This window comes from Fundulus heteroclitus, unplaced genomic scaffold (genome assembly GCF_011125445.2).
Source record: "Fundulus heteroclitus isolate FHET01 unplaced genomic scaffold, MU-UCD_Fhet_4.1 scaffold_39, whole genome shotgun sequence".
NCBI classification, from domain to species: Eukaryota; Metazoa; Chordata; class Actinopteri; order Cyprinodontiformes; family Fundulidae; genus Fundulus; species Fundulus heteroclitus.
The window spans coordinates 421091-440516 of record NW_023396803.1 but is presented as its reverse complement, the minus strand read 5'-3'; the positions used below and the strand labels follow the sequence as shown (position 1 = coordinate 440516).

The following is a 19426-nucleotide window of genomic DNA, read 5'->3' as shown; positions in this document are numbered from 1 at the left end:
ATTGCTAAATCAAATGTATCATTATTTAAACTGACATGTGTAATGTGATACCTGAGAAAAGAAAGTGAAAAAAATAAAAAAAAACAAATTACAGGCTTTCTGTATAGAAGTGAACACTTAGTACCTGGAGCCCAGCACCTGTGGGTGTTTGTGAGAGTGCACCTGTGCATGTGAAATTCATCCAGAAGAAAAATGCTCAACAGTGGTTGTGAAGAACTAAAGGCCCGCCTTCCTCAAGCACCGAGGCAGGCGCCAGGGGACCCACAACCCTGGACTCCGAAAGGGTCCCCCAAAGCAGGGCGCCCAAAAGGGGCCAACACAGGAAATCCGCAACCCCCTCCAAGGAAAGAGGAGAGACGACCCCGAGGAAATCCCCCAGCCACCGCAATGCCGAAGCCCCCAGGAGCCGCGGGGGCTAGCCCATGGGCTCCGCCGGCAGCCAGTTACGCTGAAGTGGCCACCGGCGAAGCCCCGGGGGGCCAGGCCCCGCGAAGCAGCCACCAGGAATGGGTCGGCACCCACCCGGGAACCCGCCCCAAACCCGAGGGCCGCCAATGTGCCAGCGAGCCAAGGCGCCAGCCAGCGGAGGGGGGCAAGACGTGGGGGGATGGGCTCCGCACCTAGCGGACACTTTAGATGTTCTTGGGAGAGGAAACGGATTGGACCCGAACCTGGCAAAAAAAATTATAATTATAAACAAATAAATCTCATCATCCCACCTTAGTGCCCCACTCACCACACACAGACTTACAAAAAAAAAAATAAAAATAAAAAAGGGACGACGCTGTACACACATTACCACATAACACTCACATCTAACAATCCCAAGTGGGGGGAGGGGGCAACAACAATCCCGACCCCCGATCCCGGACCAGACGCCCCCCGGCCCGGCCCCCCAGGGAGGGGGCCAACATGACCCGTACGGGCCACCCAACCAGAACCCCCCTCACCCCCGAAATACCTAATAAACCCACTCCCTCCCCCACCTTAACCTAGCCCCCCCTTTTTGGGGAGAGCAGAGGCGTCAGCCCCAGTCCCAGCTAGCCGCCCGGGCCCCACAGCAATCCTTCGCCAAGACCGGTGGCCCGCTCCTCCTTCAAGCCCCAGACTCTGTGCCGAAATCGGAGAACGGGGGTGTGGAAAAGACCCCGATCTTCCCTACGCCCGCTCAGATGTTGTGTTGTTGCATGTTGGTCTCAAGTGTGTTTAACACTGAGAGCACCGAAGGGGGTGCCCGGCACAGTCCACCCCCCCCCCCCCCTCCGGAAGGTAGCTGGTGCCAGCGCACCCCCTCCAACCAACTGCCCAGAACCCTCAATGTCTAAATGCGAGAGGGGGTGAAGGGAGCCATCCGAGGCAAGGCTCACACAACATAACCCCCCCCCCCCCCCCACCCCCAAGATGTCTTCACCCCCACCCCCCCATACCATGGCCTACATGTATGTGCGTTGTGAAAATGTTTGGAGTGAAAGTGTCTAAAATGCATGATAAAATTGGGGTGAGGGACGTCATCTGAAAGTGGCAACCTCCAGTTTTGCCCCCCTCCCCAAGGTCCTACATGTGTGGCAGCATGATGGAGCAGGCAGAGGGAGGAGTCCGGGGATGGAGAGAAAAGGACAGGGGAGCCTACAGCAGTCCCAGGGAGTCAGCTCCCCTACTGACTCCAATAGGCACCCCCGCTACCCGAAAGCCCACCCGGAGAAGGGGGTCGGCCAGCGAGCCAACGACCCACCAGGACAAACACCTCCACCCCCCCCCCCCCCCCCCCCCCCCCCCAGCCCACCAACCAAGCCTCCTGGCTTTCCCCCAAAAAATAAAAATAAATAAATAAATAAGAGGGGGGACCCTGGCTAGCTAGCCCGCACGAGCCATCTACAACCCCACCCCCCAGGTGAAACCCGCACTGGGAGACGGCACGCTCCCCCCCCCCCCCACTCGTAGATGTAATCCCTCCCAAACACTAACATTCAAACAACTCACTATACATACAACAATAGACATCCAGGCTGGGTTAGTCCCTACTCCCCCTCCCTCCCCTCCCCCCACTAGCAGAGTGCCAGAGAAGCAGAGAAGAGCATCTGCCCTGAGGTGTTCACGGGGGCCACATAACTAGTTAGAAAAAATGCAGTTATTGCAACTTCTGTAGTTGCTAGTACTTTTAAATTACTTTACTTATATGAACCTTGTAAAGCAAAAATTTGCTGTTTTTGACAGAATTACTCCATATTAAGTACACTTTCCTGTGTTTTAATAAAGTCAGTGTGTCTAGATAGCTATGTTATATGCTATGAAACGAAAAGTTAGTGTTTAATAAAATAAAATAAATCAACAACTTGGCTAATTGTGTGTTGTTGGTGTGCTGATGTGTTAGGAGATTGGACAAAGTATCTGAAATACAACAAATGTAAAAACTGAATGGCAAATACTTAAGTCAGTTTTTTAGCACAAACACTGTCTCATTGGTAAGTCACAACACTGAAAGGATAACAAAAGAACAGAAGGAGGAAAATAGGTTGTACGCTTGCAGTGCAGTAGCATCATCATAGGGAGATGTTCTTATAGTGAGAAGAGGCAAGGTGATATATAACAGAGAGCCACGGCAGTTTGTTGAGGAAACAAGGTTCTTACAACAATACGAGCAGCAAAGATTTGGGATAGTTTTGTACGGACACATTTGCCTAAACAATGCTTAAAAATGAAGAAAGCTATGCAACTTGTAAGAGACTGGGGAGATTGCTGACAGCGTAAAGTGCTGCTCTACATCATTAAAAGCAATGACCAGAAGTAGCCACTGTCTAATGAATGTCTGATTCTCTCAAATGATTGTAGAGGAATTTTGGGATACTCTTTTGATTGTAACATAACTCAAAATCCTCTAAGGATGAACCTTAAAATATAAGTCTAAACCTTATGTGAATTCATAGCTCAGACCTGGCTCAGGAGGAGGCAATGAATGGGCAGTCCAGACAGCTCTGCGACCCGTCTTGCCTGGCTGTAGCATCCTCCAGCTTGCAAAGTGTCCACTATGAACTGAAACTCCTCCTGCTGGGTTGAGGGGGCAATACATTGCAGGAGCCTCTCAGGCAGAGTAACCCCTGATCCTTGCAGCAACTGACTCAGCTCACTCAACTTCCTGAAGTCTGGACCTACACAAATAAATAGGACACACACACACACACACACACACACACACACACACACACACACACACACACACACACACACACACACACACACAGACACCAGTGTACTGAGAAGATGGAGTAGAACAGAATTTATTGTAATTGTATCACACAATAAAAAATTGGGTACCACTTTACAATAAGGGTCCCTGGCTAATAAATTGTTTATAGATAGGTAATTAATTAATCAGTGAGCACTTATTTTACATAACTTATTCATAAATGTTTATTATTCATTAATTAAAGGCAATCTTGAGACAAAACTAACAGCTTTGTGGTGAAATGTTTAATATAAGCAACTTTAGATTAAATGTATGGTTGAAAAGTTAGGCTCACTATTTGGCAAGAAACTGGTCAGTTTTCTCTTGTATGCCCCTAATTAATTCAAAATGAACACTTAAATAATAAATAAATTAGTACATAATTAAATACTAAATGAGTTGTAAAGTGTTCAAAGATTAATTAATAACATAAAATATTTATTAGCCATCTATACGTGCAGCCTTACTGTAAAGTGGTACCAAAAATTGTTTAGCAGCTCTCTTTAGGTAATGTGAATATCAAACACATATGCAGCATATACAGTACATAATGTACACGCATGCCATAGACAACCCTACACTGCTCCCTAGAGTCAAGGAGAATGTTGGCTAAAGTGGAAAAAAGCTGCACAGAGTATAAATGCGGCAAAGGTTGTGTCAGCACATCTTATTTCCGTGCAGAAAATACATGTGTCAAGAATAAACCAAACTTCCTCCTGAAAACCGCCTGCAGTCAGAGCAAAAACAGCAGACAGGTATATGGTTCAGGAAAGCAGAGGTGTGTGGTTGTCATACATACCTGTCTCCTGTAGGGTGCAACATGTAGACGCCAGCAGCAGGTGTTCTCTATCTCTAGCAATCAAGAGGAGTATATCTATCTATCCATCTATCTATCTATATCTATATCTATATATATATACACACCCAGCTTCAGTCGCTCATTCACCTCGTTTAGTGTGTGTGCCTCTAATAACTGTCTTGTTGGTACATTTGTATTACCAATAGAGTGGATTCAGGTAGTGTATTAAAATTCACAGTGTTTTACATAAAGTTCATTTGTAGTTCCAAACATATGTAGAGTGTTTTAATCCCTTTTCGTCTTTCCTAACGCTTCTCTTTCCTACAGTCAGAATCACAAGTACATGAACAAATATACAAATTAGGCGATAATGTCATCTACCGACTTCGAGCGACTTTAAGGACAGCCAATAGTGACTTTCCTTGTTAAGGAGTTGGTAACAGTGGCCAAAACTGGACCTTATTCCATGCAAACTGCAGCACGCAATAGATGATGTGATTACCCCACTCCTGAGGCCTAAGAGGAGAAGGAGAGATCGTAAACAAAAGTGGGGTAAGCAGAGCCGACTGCAAGCTAGGCTAAAGGCTAACCCATACAGACTAGTTCTGCCCAGTCTCCTCCTGGCCAACGTCAGATTACTCACTAAGAAAAGGGACGAGATTCACCTGAGGATTGCCTCACATAAGATGGCCAGCTGTGTAGCAATCTTTAAGGAGACGTGGTTGGACAAAGCATCACCAATGAGGGTCACTCTTTGTTTTAGGCCAAAAGAACTACAGCTGCAGAGAAGGTGGAGGTTTTGGCAATGTACATTCCAATGCATTGCTACAAAACTATCGGAAACCTCTGCTACTTACAGTTAAGTGTAGACCATTTAAAATGGTTAGAGAACGCAGCTCTGTTATTGTTATAGCAGCCTACATACAACCAAGAGCTAATGTTAAATTAGCAGTGGAAGAGCTCTGTTGGATTGTAGCATTTGTGATTGTGGCTGCACACATTAACCATGCTGAATTACAAACTGTTCTTCCCAAGTTCCACAATAAAAGTTCCAGACCAGGGGGCGCTGGTGAGCAAGATTTGGCGTAGGACATACTTTCCTGAGCTCCTGCAAAATCTGCATTAATTACATAAAAAATATATATAAAGCAGCATTAACTATGTTAATACCTGTCGAAAAAAAAACGAAGAGAAAACCTTAGGATCACAAATAGCTGGACAACCCGAACATAATCATCCTGAATGGCCGAAAAACTGCAAAAGTATAGATACGGAAGCAACGCTAATGCTATAAAGCCTGCTAGGACAATGAGGCAGCGGGAAACTGACGACTCTAACCCACCAACAACCACTGGGACTGATGGTCCAAACATGAGCAATGAAGAAATGAAAGCGGACATCTAATCGTCACTGAGAGGAGAAATCGCTAAAGTGATAAGAGACGAACTTAAAGGCGCATTAGCGAAAGATTTTTAAGCTATAAGATCTGAACTACAAGCGGTCCGTTCCAAAATTACTAACAGCTCAAAGGCCATACAAGCTGAAGTGGATATTATAAAGACGGACATCATGGACATAAAGGGTGGCCTATCAACGTGGTCAGACGACGTCACTTCACTACAGTCTACTGTAACAAGCTTACAGAAGGAAATGTCAACCTCAAAGACAAATGTGAAGATCTGGAGGGGAGAATGAGAAGGTCCAATATCCGCATAGTGGGCATTGAAGAACGCCCGGGCTCCAGCTCCCCACAAGCTGTGGCAAAAATCGTCAAAGAAGTTCTGCAGATGGATCGAGACATAAAGGTGGACTGCTCACACCGTACACTCACTGGGAGAGGACCCAGAGACCGTGAGACACCAAGAGTCATCATTGCCAAATTACATCATGACGGGGACGCGCCGGAGATCCTGAGGAGAGCCCGTGGCAGTGCTCCGCTTTCCTACAACGGACGCTGCGTCGCCTTCTTCCCCGATTACATGGCCAGCGTAGCCAAAGCCAGAGCCACCTTCACGGAGGTACGGAGGGCGCTGTGGGGTAACGAGGAGGTCCACTACGGCCTCCTCTACCCGGCCCGATTTCAGATCACATACCATAATGAAGAAAAGGAGTTCCTCGACCCCAAAACGGCTATGGAATACGTCCGGAACAATATTACTCCAACAGAGCAAACCGAATAAAGGTACCGTGAGCCTATAGAGACAATAATATTATAAAATATTTCCATTGTTTTGACTATCCCTCACACTGCTCTCTCTTTAAGTTTTATGATGATAAATCTATAGATTTTAACAATATGAGAAAATTTCTACATTCTCTTTTTTTTAGGATTTGCAGGAGCTTGTGCAGTATATTTGAAGCTTACGTAGCTGACTTGCTTTCCCCATTACGACTTCAGCTTATTTCTCACCTTGTATACATATCTAAGATCACCCATGCACACACAATCAACCTTGGTTGTGCACTTTAGCGGCTTATTTTCGCTGCTGGGGACTATGTCCCAAGTATGTAAACATTGTATTCACCTGTTCTATGTTCTTTAAGTTCTGATCCCTCTGTTCCCCAGGGTTACTGTTGTCAAAAAATTGTATTAGCCCTCTCTGTTTGGTTCTGCGCACATTGTGTACATATCCCTTAGACCCCACACAGATAAGACAGTGTTCTACATAAAGGATTTATTGCAATTTGAGATATATTCCGAGATGTTCAAACATAGATTATATAGAGATAATGGATGACCCACTTAAAATCATAACTTACAACGTAAAAGGGCTCAATGATCCAGTCAAAAGAAAGAAAATATTGAATCAATTAAAGCAAATTAATTGTCACATCGCTTTTTTGCAAGAATCCCACCTATCTGATACAGAGCATGAAAAGCTAAAAAAATCTTGGGCAGATAAGGCTTTCTATTCATCGCACCGGTCAGGGAAAAAAAAGGGGTGTTGTCATACTTGTGCACCGGTAGATTAATTTCACACAAATGTTGCTACATAGAGATATAGAGGGAAGATATGTATTAGTTAATGGTACAATTGATGGCATGGAAGTATCACTTGTAAATGTGTATGCACCCAACTCAGATGCGCCTGATTTCATAAAGTCACTGTTTAAGGTAATATTACAGCACAGTACTGGACTGTTGTTGTTAGGTGGGGATTTCAATTGTATTCTGTCACAAATATTGGACAGATTACCCACGCCAAAAACCCACTCTCTAGAATGAGTAGGATGCTTAAATATCAGATTATAGAGACAGGTATTGTAGACGTATAGAGAAGCCGGTTTCCCAGAACTAAAGACTTTACTTTCTACTCAAGTAGTCATGCATCCTACTCTAGGATAGACAATTTTTTTACCCCAAAGTCGGAACTGCATAGAATAGTGGATATTGAAATATCACCTATTACTATATCTGACCATGAACCTGTCTTAGTAAAATGGGACATAGGACATAGGTTAACATCTAAACAATGGCGACTTAATACGTCCCTACTTAATGAGAAAGTATTCTTCGCATTCATTACAGAGGATGCATCTAGAAACTAATACATCTACAGAAACAACTCCTATGATATTATGGGACTGTGCCAAAGCATTCCTTCGGGGCCGTATAATTTCCTTCACATCTGGGAGGAATAAACAGCAGAATGCTAAACAAAAAGATTTGGAGGATAGAATTAAAGAATTAGAGATTACACATAAAAGACACGCTTCAGCTAAAATCTTGAAGGAATTAAATGCAACCCGCAAACAATTAAACAGTCTATTGTCAGATAAAGTAGAGGGAAACTTGAGGTTCACTAATCAAAAATATTATGAACATGGCCAGAAGGCTAGTAGGTTATTGACATTTAGATTGAGGAAACAACGGTCCTCCAATATGGTCCATATTTTATTTTATTTAAAATCAGAAGAGACTGTTAGGACAAGTCCTGACAAAATAGCAGAGGCCTTTGCAAAATTTTACTAATTATTATATACAAACACCGATACCTATAATAATGACCAAGAGCTCACAGATTTTTTAAATAACATAAAATTGAAACACTTAACGGATGAGATGGCGCTGGAATTAAATCAACCGATTGAGGAATGGGAGATTAAAAAGCTAATTAAATCACTCAAGAACAACAAAAGCCCAGGCCAAGATGGATTTACCAACGACTTTTATAAAACTTTTATAGATCTTCTGGCTCCCTGGCTATTAAAAGCATATCATCATGCTTTAAAATCCAAAACTATGGCACCATCTTGGACAGAAGCCACAATAGTAGTAATCCACAAAGAGGGCAAGGATCCTACAGATTGCCAGTCGTATAGACCTATATCACTATGGAATACAGATTCACACATACTCACAGCAATCCTAGCAAGACCACTTAACAAATTTATCACCCAAATCATACACCCCGATCAGACAGGATTTATTGCAGGCAGGTACTATGCTGACAATTTAAGGCACTTACTAAACCTAACAAACGTTCAAAAAGAGAGAAAGACTGAATCAGCAATCATATCCTTAGATGCACAAAAGGCGTTTGATAGAGTCTCCTGGAAATATTTAATTCCCTGAAACGTTTTGGATTTGGTCCACATTTTGTTGACTGGGTGCAAACACTTTACTCCTCTCCACAGGCAGCAGTTAAAGGTAATGGCTTTAGGTCTGCTAGATTCTCATTAGAACAGGGGTGCAGACAGGGGTGCCCGCTCTCACCCCTCCTGTTTGCCATTAGTATTGAACCATTAGCTCAAATCATTAGAGATTATGCTAATATTAAAGGGATAGAAATCAACAAGGAAGTACACAAAATTTCATTTTATGCTGATGATGTATTATTGTACTTGACTGAACCTAAATCAACAATCTCCCACCTAAAAGAACTCATCTCTCAATATGGATTTTACTCAGGCTATAAAATCAACATAGAAAAAACAGAAGCTATGGATGTGAATGGCACAATTCAAGACTCCATAAAAGCACAGAGTGGATTTAAATGGCCCAAGAACGGTATCAAATATCTGGGTATTCAAATATCTTCATCTCTATGTAACCTCTATGAGGCAAACTATAGCAAACTTCTACGAGCCATTACAAATGACCTGGAACGTTGGGATACTCTCCCCATCTCTCTGATAGGCCGTGTTGAAAGTATCCGTATGAATGTTTTACCAAGACTACTTTATTTATTCCAGATGCTACATGTGGAAATTCCCAAATATACCTTTGACACCTTAGATATAATGATAACTGGATTGATTTGGCAAAAAAAAGCATCCTAGAATCAGACTGAAAACTCTGCAGTTACCTAAACCCAAGGGGGGCCTCAAACTCCCAAATTTAAAATTTTATAACTGGGCAGCACAACTTAAATCCCTATTAGCATGGCTGGAAATAGAGGAAAGCAGGTGCTCAGTACCACTGCAAACATTACCTTTCTTAGATGCCCCTGCAAAGAAAATGGCAACCTGGACAAAAAACACCCTCAAAGTCTGGAACAAAATACAATCAGGTTTTACTTTTATCAAATATAGGATTTATAAAGACATTTACACCAAACAATTTAGATTCCGGGTTCAAAAACTGGTCTAATTATGGACTATCTCATATCCATCAATTAATTAAAGAGGGAAACTTCAAAACCTTCGAGCAGATGAAAAGTGAATTTGGTCTCCCTAAGACAGACTTCTATAGATACTTACAACTTAGAACCTTTGTAAAGACACACAATAATTGGACCAAACTCCATGAATCTACTCCTATAGAAAATTTCCTAATGGACATACAAAGGGGAAAGGGAAATAATAACGTAATTAGTAAAATACATGACCCGTTTTTATCCATAAATGTACACGAATCCACAAACATAAAGCATAAATGGGAGACTGAACTGCAGGAGTCAATAGAAGGGGATACATGGGAAGAAATATGTACTCAAGCACAATTAACAACAAATTCTAACACATGGAGAGAATTCAAATGGAAAGTAATAGTCCGGTTTTTCAGAACGCCAGCAATAACCAGTAAAATTGGCCCAACACAACCCAGTTCATGTTGGAGAAACTGCGGGACACAGAATGCAAATCATACACACATATTTTGGTCTTGTCCTAACCTAAGCGTATTCTGGGAGGACATCTTTGAAGCTCTTAAAGTAATTTTCAGGAGAAATGTCCCAAAAACTCCCTTGGTGGCAATTTTGGAAGGAATACCCTATGGAATAGACAGGCAGGGGGACATATATCTTTTAAGAATCTTGCTCACAGCAGCATTGAAATGCATAACTATCAGATGGCTGAAGCCAGAGCCTCCTACATATAACACATGGATACAAAAAGCTTGGGACATTCACTTGATGGAAGGAATAACGCATTCCCTAAGGCTTCAAAAATCAGTTTTTAATTCAAAATGGAGCTCTATCTTACTGTTATTAACTCAGTGGCACATCTACAGGATAGCCCTTTTGCATTAGTGTGTATCTCTGGGTCGATGTAAAATACCATGATGCTTATGAATGTGTGGATTGTCTTATCTCAGGGGGGATTCAATCGTGTGTTATGTACTATTTTATTTTACTTATATCTCTGTTGATTTCGATCTGTTGTCATGTACTCATTATTACATTTTTTAGAACGTCCACTGACTTACCTTTCGATGGCAAGTTGTAATGCAGATGATATAAGTTGGTAGAGACAGAAGATTGTAACTATGTACATGTGTTGTTAAAAATAAAAAAAAGTAAAAAAAATAAAAAAAAGTTCCAGACCAAAGACTGTACACTACACCAGATCTACTGCAAAATTCAGGGAGTATATATGTTATATATGTTATGAGTAGCGAGGAAGACTTTTAGCAAACCTAACTGTCTTAAGCAGATGGTGAAGATTCTCAGTCATCCAGGTCATGGTCATTCCAAAAAAAGTAAAAAACAAAGCAGCTGGACTTGGCTTTAACGACCGCCCATTACTAAGGGGTGGACCTGTTTCTGTTGTATTTGCATGTTATCTAAGCCATTACAAGGCCTTTGTTAGGCAGTAGTATAAAGCTTGATGCTCCACATTACTCCAGACTTTTTGAATTGAGAAAGCTTGCTGGAGAGGAAGTGAAACGTCTTCAACTACGGAATACAAGTCCAGTTGCTTTGTTTTTTACTTTTTCTTTTGGAATGTCTTAAGCAGAGAAGATGCTGGAAACTGAGAGAGCTGATTGGCAGATACACCACCTAATCAGTGCAGGAATTGAGCACAGAAACTTCTTTAACAATCATACAATTATAATACGTAGGTACATTTTTCAGCCCCAAGTCAGCCCATATATTCCCGGGCCGTGGACATCATGCCACATCAGTTACCTCACTTGCTTATTGTGCAAAGTCAACATTAACCAAATCTGGTAGGTCTACAATATCTAGTGACCATTCCTGTATCTCTCCCACCTTTCAGGTTCAGAGCTTTGGTGTCATCCTGGACAGCCTCCCATCCTCTCCTTCACTTTCCACATCATCACCTGGTTAACTTTCATCTTGGCAGCATCAAGTTCTTCCTTCACACTTTTGCCAAACTGGTTCACAGTCCACTCACCTCTTGACTTTACAATTTCAGCTCCCTTCCCTCCCTGTCCTCCAGAAAACCTCCATAAACTGCAGCTAGTACAAAGACAGCAGCTTCGTCATTACATCATCTACTTCACTCCTGTACATTAACTCCACTGGCTCCCTGTCACATTCAATATAAACCAATCCTATGATCATACAAGGCCAACCACAACCTGGACAATGCAGGACACACAACCAACACTATGATGACGTCATATATTTTAATTTAACACAGATCGCACATTACAATAATCAATCTGTTTTTCCTATTATTGCACAGCAATTAATTATCACAACTCATGAGTTTATAAAAAAGGCATTATTTAACTTTTTTGAAGTCTAATAAAACGGTTATATTTTAGCCCTGTGACTGGCAACCTGTCCAGAATGTAATCTGTGTCCCCGCCTAGGAAGAGCCACCTGCCGTCGTCCCCCCACCCCACCCCCATTTCCCTGTTTCCCCATCAGATAGGGCTTGACGTTGCACCTGTACGGAAAAGCGGCTATAGAAAATCCATGGGTGGCTGGATGGGATGTTAAATTTTTAACAAGTTTAATAAAATTACTCAAAGTTTATCAGAAAAAAACATAACTTGCTTTTAAAGATGAACACTTTAATTAGAAAAATGTTATTAAACTTTTGCGTAAAGTTAAATATTGCTGAAGGTAATCTTGGCTGCTGTAGCTTGTCTCTCTGGCAGGTGATTTTGGGTTGAGTAAAATGAGTCCATAGATCCACAGACAGGAGGCTTTCTCAGCTGATTCTAGTGCGACTTGGTTCTACAATGTCGCTTCACATCGCGCTCCACTCTGTTTAAAAATAAAAAATAACTTCATAAAAGCTTTCTGAGAATCACCTTTCTCTGGCCTCACCCAGTTAGAACCCGTTCTCCAGTCCATGTTGTAGCTGCAGTTTATTGTTTTATGTATTGACGTAGTTTCCTTAATAATCTGCATGCATCAAAACCTTGTGATTTTATTTAAGTAGTGTCCTGGTGAGCAGCTGCTCCTGAGATATAGCTGCTGCTTATTGACTGACAGCCAATGCAGCTCTGCCTTCTTTGTTACAGAAAAGTGCAGATGGATTTTTTTTAACTTTTTCTGAATCAGACCCATTGAAATGCGGGACACTGTTTGACATTCCGACCGTTCTTAAAAAAAAAGAAAAGAAAAAAAAGCGTGTCATGCTAAATTAGCCAGAGCTGGCGGGTAACTCTTTGAGTTTTAAATAAAACGTAATAGGGAATCATGAGGAGATCCCTGTTTGGTTTATCAGCTAAGTTACTGGCAACGAGGGGATAAACGCTGACAGGTGACGTGGTCACAGGTGGAAATAATTCATTAATTAACTGCAGGAGCAGTGACAGACACACTTACCGATGAAGCTGTTGTCAGCTGTTCATTCCGGTGAACTTTATGACGTGCTGGTCTGCATAAATCCAAAGAAACCTTTGACCACCGCTTCTTTCATTCATGCCATCTGAGGGCACGTTAAAATGATGAAATGCCGATGTCACGGCTCTGCCAGGTTTCATTGGCTGAAAGCAGCTTAAGTTTAATACCTTGCATAAAAAGTCTAGACGGAACTTTTTGCGCTCATTTTCCAAATGACGGAAATCTGTCGCAGCGACGGAGAACTTTAAACCCTGTCATAGGGGGAAGTTCATTAGTTTTTTTTTCCATCTTCACTTCTCCATTTCATTACAGTAATTTTGCCACATATGATCCCTTTATACAAGCAGGCAGTCACAGTAAAATGCTAACAGTTGAATAGGCGTTAACATCAAGTAGATCAAGTCGTACAATGACTGGTGAGTAAACATAACCATAAGCAAATCAAATGATATTAAGGGTGTAAATAAGGTGTGTTCAAACATTTTGATGATTTGTGACAATTAATTTTACCAAATTTTATCTTAATCTAGTCTAATTGGTTACCTGGGGTCGGGTTGTGGGGGTAGCAGCTTTACTAGGGAGGCCCAGACTTCCCTCTACCCAGCCACTTGGGACAGCTCTTCCAGGAGAACTCCAAGATGTTCCCAGGCCAGCCAAGAAACAGTCCCTCCAGTGTCCTGGGTCTTCCTCTTGGTCTCCTCCCGGTAGGATGTATCTGGAATACCTCACCAGGGAGGTGTCCAGGAGGCTTCCAAACCAGATGCCCAAGCCACCTCAACTGGCTCCTTTTGACGTGGAGATGACCAAGCTTCTCACCCTATCTCTATAGAAGAGCCCAGACACCGTGCGGAGAAAACTCATTTTGGCCGCTTGTATCTGCAATCTCGTTCTTTCGGTCATGACCCAAGTCCCTACCATAGAAGAGGGTGGGAACGTAGATCAACCAGTAAATCAAGAGTTTTGCCTTTTGACTCCGCTCTCTCTTCATCACAACAGACCAGTACAGCACCTGGTTTACTGCAGACAAAGAACCAACCCACCTATCGATCTCCTGTTCCATCTTTCCCTCATACGTGAACAAGACCCCAAGATACCTAAACTCCTCCACTTGGGGAAGGACATCCTCCCCGACCTGGAGAAGGCACTCTACCCTATACCGACTGACAACAATCAAAGGTATAACAACAACTTTCATTCTATAAGGTTTTCTCCTAAGCTACCAGAGAATGAGCGAACCACAAGGCTATAAACCTTAATATTATGCAATGCAGCTGTAAATGGGATTAAACACTTCTGTAACAAGAAAAACACAGAAGTGATGATCTATGAATGTAATTTCTGAAGGTCTTAAATGGTGCCTGTGACATGCCGTATCCACAAATACGAAATAGGGACATGTGCCAATGGTGCAGGGGTAGTGAGTACAACCCATATACAGAGGCCTTAGTCCTCGACGATGTTGACCCAGGTTAAATTCTGGCCTGGGGTCCTTTACCACATGCCCCCCCCCCCCAACCCCATTTCCTGTCAGCCTATTTTGTTGTTTGCTTTTTATATGCTTCCTTTAGCTGGTGTTATTAAATCTTTTAATAATATTTCTTATTTTTATGCTGATGACATTAAACTGTGTGTGTCTTTTGAGCGTCATCAAATGGACAGGCTGTGCACCCTTGTCCGCTGTTTATCCAAGATCAGAGATTGGCTTTCCAGCAATGTCCTTGTTTTAAAAAAATATGGAAACAATCATTATAGTGCTTCCTGTACCTCATTCTAAAATCAGTCCGGCTCTTGTTTTATTTTGTCCAACTGCGAAGTCCAGCCTCTGAAATCTAATTTTAATGTAATATTCAATTATTCTCTGGGCCTTAACTTACATGTGAAAGCTCTGTCTCACTCATGTTTCTTTCATTTACAGAACGTTTCTAAACTGTGACATGTGGTCTCCTCAGTTGAATTGGACAAAAAAATTCATGCATTTTAGTTATTGCGCTTACATTATTGTAATGCTCTGTTTATTGGGTTGGATAAAACTTCAGGGACGTACCAGGTTATGGTTTCACGCCTCGAAACCATACAAAATGCTGCAGCCAGACTTTTGACTTGTTCCAGAAAGTGAGATCAAATCACTGTTGAGATATCAACTGGGTCAGTGGAACAAACTGCTTAACCCAGAACTTCATGCCACACTATATAGATAGCACCGGACACAAGGAGATGACACAAATCTACCAGATAACACCCCGGAGGTGACACAGTTTCTCTACTGATGACACAGTTTGGATGTGTACGGCCCCTACATGGGTGTGAACCTAAACTCCTTTGTAACCAAAGGAGTTTGGTTTGTGTGATGAGCTTCTTGCCGATTAAGAGCCCATTAGCGCTGGGGTCTGTAACTGTTTCTATGTCTTTAGTAGATAAAATATAACTTCAAGTACAATTTTCTGTTTTATGCGTCTTGCACCTAATAGTAATATGTATGTGGGGGTCGCCTGAAGGGTAAAACGGGCTGGGTCCACAAAAGGGTGTTTCACCGCTCACAGGGTGCGGTAGCTCTTAACAAACTAGTGTTTCCGCCTCACAGCCAAAAAGTGACGTACCACCTTCTGTTGCCGTTTTCCGGCCAGGACGTCATCCCGGAAGAGAAACACACAGCTTGCGGCCGAAAAATAAGGTAAGGAGATTGCCTTTTAAATATCCCCAGTGTTTTTGCTTCCTGGAACAGCAGACTTTCTGCATTCCTTGAGGCAGAGAAATGGTTTAGATCAGTGGTTTTCAATAGGTGAGGCGCGCCAAAGAGTCACAGGGGAGGCGCGAGAAGACTACATAGCTCTGTGAAACTATGTAGCGATATTTTTGCCTTCTGTCTGAATGCGCAGGAACCAGTCAAGTGCGCAGTGAGACAACTCTCAACACTCAAAACTGGTGTGGCACGCGCTCAACTCTGAAAAACTCTTCTCATCCTTCTTTCCTCACGCTCAGTTCCATCTCTGCTCGTGCGCAACTTTGCTCGCGCGCACCTGCTAATTATATGCTCAACAACAGCTGTGCAGTCGCTCGGCTGATTCTGCGGTGTGACTTCAAAAACTGTCCACTCCACCATCCAATCAGAGTATGGCTTGCAAATACTGCATTCAGATGGATTAAATCAAAATGCTGTAATATTAGAGTTACTAAGTGAGGTGTGAAAAATATTTGTGTCTCTTTTCTTTCCAGCTTCTGGGAGGTGATGCAAAAGTTTATTCTGATCATAATCATAGTTATCATTATTTAAAGAGCACTTTAACACGAGGTAAAACAAAGTGCCAAACATCAGAAACACATCAGATAAGAGATAATAATAAAATGCTTGGTTGTTAAAATAGCAATAGGTTTAAATTGTGTATAATCACCTAAAACGTAAATCGGAATATGGATGTGTTGACGTCTGTTAAATTCAGGTTTTCTTTTTTATTATTATTTCAGTTTATGTCTCCTGTTGACGTGAGTTCAGTTTGACATTGGCGTCTGTTTAGTTCAGTTTATCAGTTTATGAATTTGCTCTAATGACAGTTCAACTTTAAAAATAGGCCCTCTGTCCGTGATGTAAAAGTAGCATGTAAAATGGAAATATTTGGACGGATGGATTTTATGAATAGGCCTTTTTTTATGGATGTACTTTGTTAAAATAAAACACAGGATTCCAGGAACACAAAAGAAAGATGAATTTGCTGCAGGGACCTGTGTGGTGTAGGTTGGTGGTTTTTGGGGGGGGGGGGGGGGGGGGGGTGGGCTGGTTATCTTTACCTATTCCAAGGGGAGGCTCACATTCAATGAATTTGAAAACCCCTGGTTTAGATAAACTGGTTACAAAAGTATCGATGAGTACCATGTGATTAACGCGCGTGCAGGCTTTGGTTTAGTCCATTGACTCCATAAGGGTCATAAAAGCCACCAGCCAACTCGGAAATTGGGTTTAAAGTCCCTAGCAATGTCATAAAGATGGCTTCAATTCAATTTTAATTCAATTTTATTTATATAGCGTCAATTCATGAAACATGTCATGTCGAGGCACTTTACAAAGTCAAAATCAATCATATTATACAGATTGGTCAAAAATGTCCTATATAAGGCAACCAGTTGATTGCTTCAAAGTCCCGACAAGCAGCATTCAGTCCTGGAGAAGCGTAGAGCTACAGGGAGAGTTGTATGCATTGTCCATGGCTTTGCAGCAATCCCCTCATACTGAGCAAGCATGCAGTGACAGTGGAAAGAAAAACCACCCATTAGCGGGAAGGAAAAACCTCCAGCAGAACCGGGCTCAGTATGAACGGTCATCTGCCTCGACCGACTGGGGGTTACAGAAGACAGAGCAGAGACACAACAAGAGAGACAAACAAGCACAGAAGCAAACATTGATCCAGTAATCTGTTCTATATTAGATAATAGCGGGTGAGCTGTCTTCTCCGGATGATGTCTCAGATAACAGAACGCCAGACCAGATGTACCTACTATGAAGAAAAAAAAAACAGAGAGAACAAAAACTTATAAGTAGAAATGATGACAAGCAATGCATAATTGAAGAACAGTAGAACTCGATAGAGTGAGAAAAATAGATCCTGATGTCCTCCAGTAGCCTAAGCCCATAGAAGCACATCCCCATAGGTAGGTCAGGGCAACATAAGCCACTCTAGTTATAAGCTTTGTAAAAAAGGAAAGTTTTAAGATTAGTCTTAAAAGTAGACAGGGTGTCTGCCTCACGGACCAAAACTGGGAGTTGGTTCCACAGGAGAGGAGCCTGATAGCTAAAGGATCTGCCTCCCATTCTACTTTTAGAGACTCTAGGAACCACCAGCAGACCTGCAGTCTGAGAGCGAAGTGCTCTGTTAGGAACATACGGGGTAATCAGAGCTCTGATATATGATGGAGCTTGATTATTAAGGGCTTTATACGTTAGAAGAAGAATTTTAAATTGTATTCTTGATTTAACAGGAAGCCAATAAAGGGAAGCTAAAATTAGAGAAATATGATCCCTTTTGTTGATTTTCATCAGAACTCTTGCTGCAGCATTTTGGATCAGCTGAAGACTTTGAACTGCATTTTGTGGACTTCCCGATAGCAAAGAATTACAATAGTCCAGCCTTGAAGTAACAAATGCATGGACTAGTTTTTCAGCATCGCTCCTGGACAGAATGTTTCTAATTTTGGCAATATTCCGGAGGTGAAAAAAGGAAACTCTGGAAACCTGTTTAATATGTGATTTAAATGACATGTCTTGGTCATCTCCTTAAACAACTTGGTTGGGATTGGGTCCAACATGCAGGTAGAAGGTTTAGATGAAGCAAAAATTTTAGATAGCTCAGAAGGCTCTACTGCTTTTAAACAGTTCAGACACTGTGCAGGTTCTAAAGATTCCTCCAATGCTGCCTCACTTACTGAGGACGAGGTAATCGTGTTTGGGAGGGTGCATATTATTTTATTTTTAATGGCATTTTATTCATGAAGAATCCCATAAAGTCATTACTGCTAAGAGCTAAGGGAATGGATGGATCAACGGAGCTGTGACTCTGGGTAAGTTTAGCAATCGTACTAAAAAGAAATCTAGGATTATTTTTATCCTCCTAAATTAATGATGAAAAATATGCTGCTCTAACTCTGTGAAGGGTCTTGTTATACAACAGTAGACTATCTTTCCAGATTAGGTAGGATTCCTCTTGGTGTGTAGAGTGCCATTTGCTCTCCAATTTCCTAACATTGTGCTTCAAGGAACGCAGCTCTGAATTCAATGGGTCTGATAATGTAGCTCCCTTTTTCAAGGGAGCTACATTATCTAATGCAGAACGCAATGTAGAAGTCACACCTTAAACAAAGGTGTCGATTTGTGAATGGGAAGAAACAGCATTAACGCCATCTACAGGGCATTTCTGCAATACTGAGGATATTAAAAGGGGGACAGACTCTTTAAGTTTTGATACAGCATTATTCGATAAAGATCTACTATAATGGAACGCTCTTTTGGGGGTGGAGAACTCAGTTAGATTAAAAGCTTAAAAGCCACTTTTCCAAGTAGGCACGTGATCACCTGAGGTAAAAGTCCTACAGAGCCAGGCACCAGCTCCAGAGCAATACAGGGGATCTAGGAGAGCGGGTTTCGAGTCCCATTGCTGTATGAAAACAAAAACATTCAGTACACCGGTTCATCCGTCAGTGTGAATGAACATAGTAAGTGTCAAAATACCTCTAAAATCGGTGGTGTGGTGAGCTCAACCATATTCCTGGTTACACACAAATTAAGAGATAATTTGGACATTAAATGTACTACGTAAATTAGATAACATAAGAGCTCTGTAATGGTATGTTTTAATTGATAATTTTCTCTTTACTGAATTATATGGTTGATTAATTGTCTTTTTTTAAAGGATCAAACACTTATGTATT

At 41.9% G+C, this 19426-nt stretch overlaps 1 protein-coding gene across 5 annotated transcripts in view; it reads right to left on the bottom strand.

Moving 5' to 3' along the window:
* Positions 1-19426, bottom strand: part of LOC105922165 (SPG11 vesicle trafficking associated, spatacsin) — a 78625-nt gene that overhangs the window by 34671 nt on the left and 24528 nt on the right. For 3 of the 5 annotated variants that reach the window (XM_036130842.1, XM_036130844.1, XM_036130843.1), the window contains one exon: positions 2932-3146. The exons of the other annotated variants lie outside the window; for them this stretch is intronic. In XM_036130842.1, coding sequence (XP_035986735.1) covers positions 2932-3146 — 215 coding nt within the window. The remainder of the gene's footprint in view (positions 1-2931; positions 3147-19426) is intronic. 5 annotated transcript variants of the gene reach the window in all.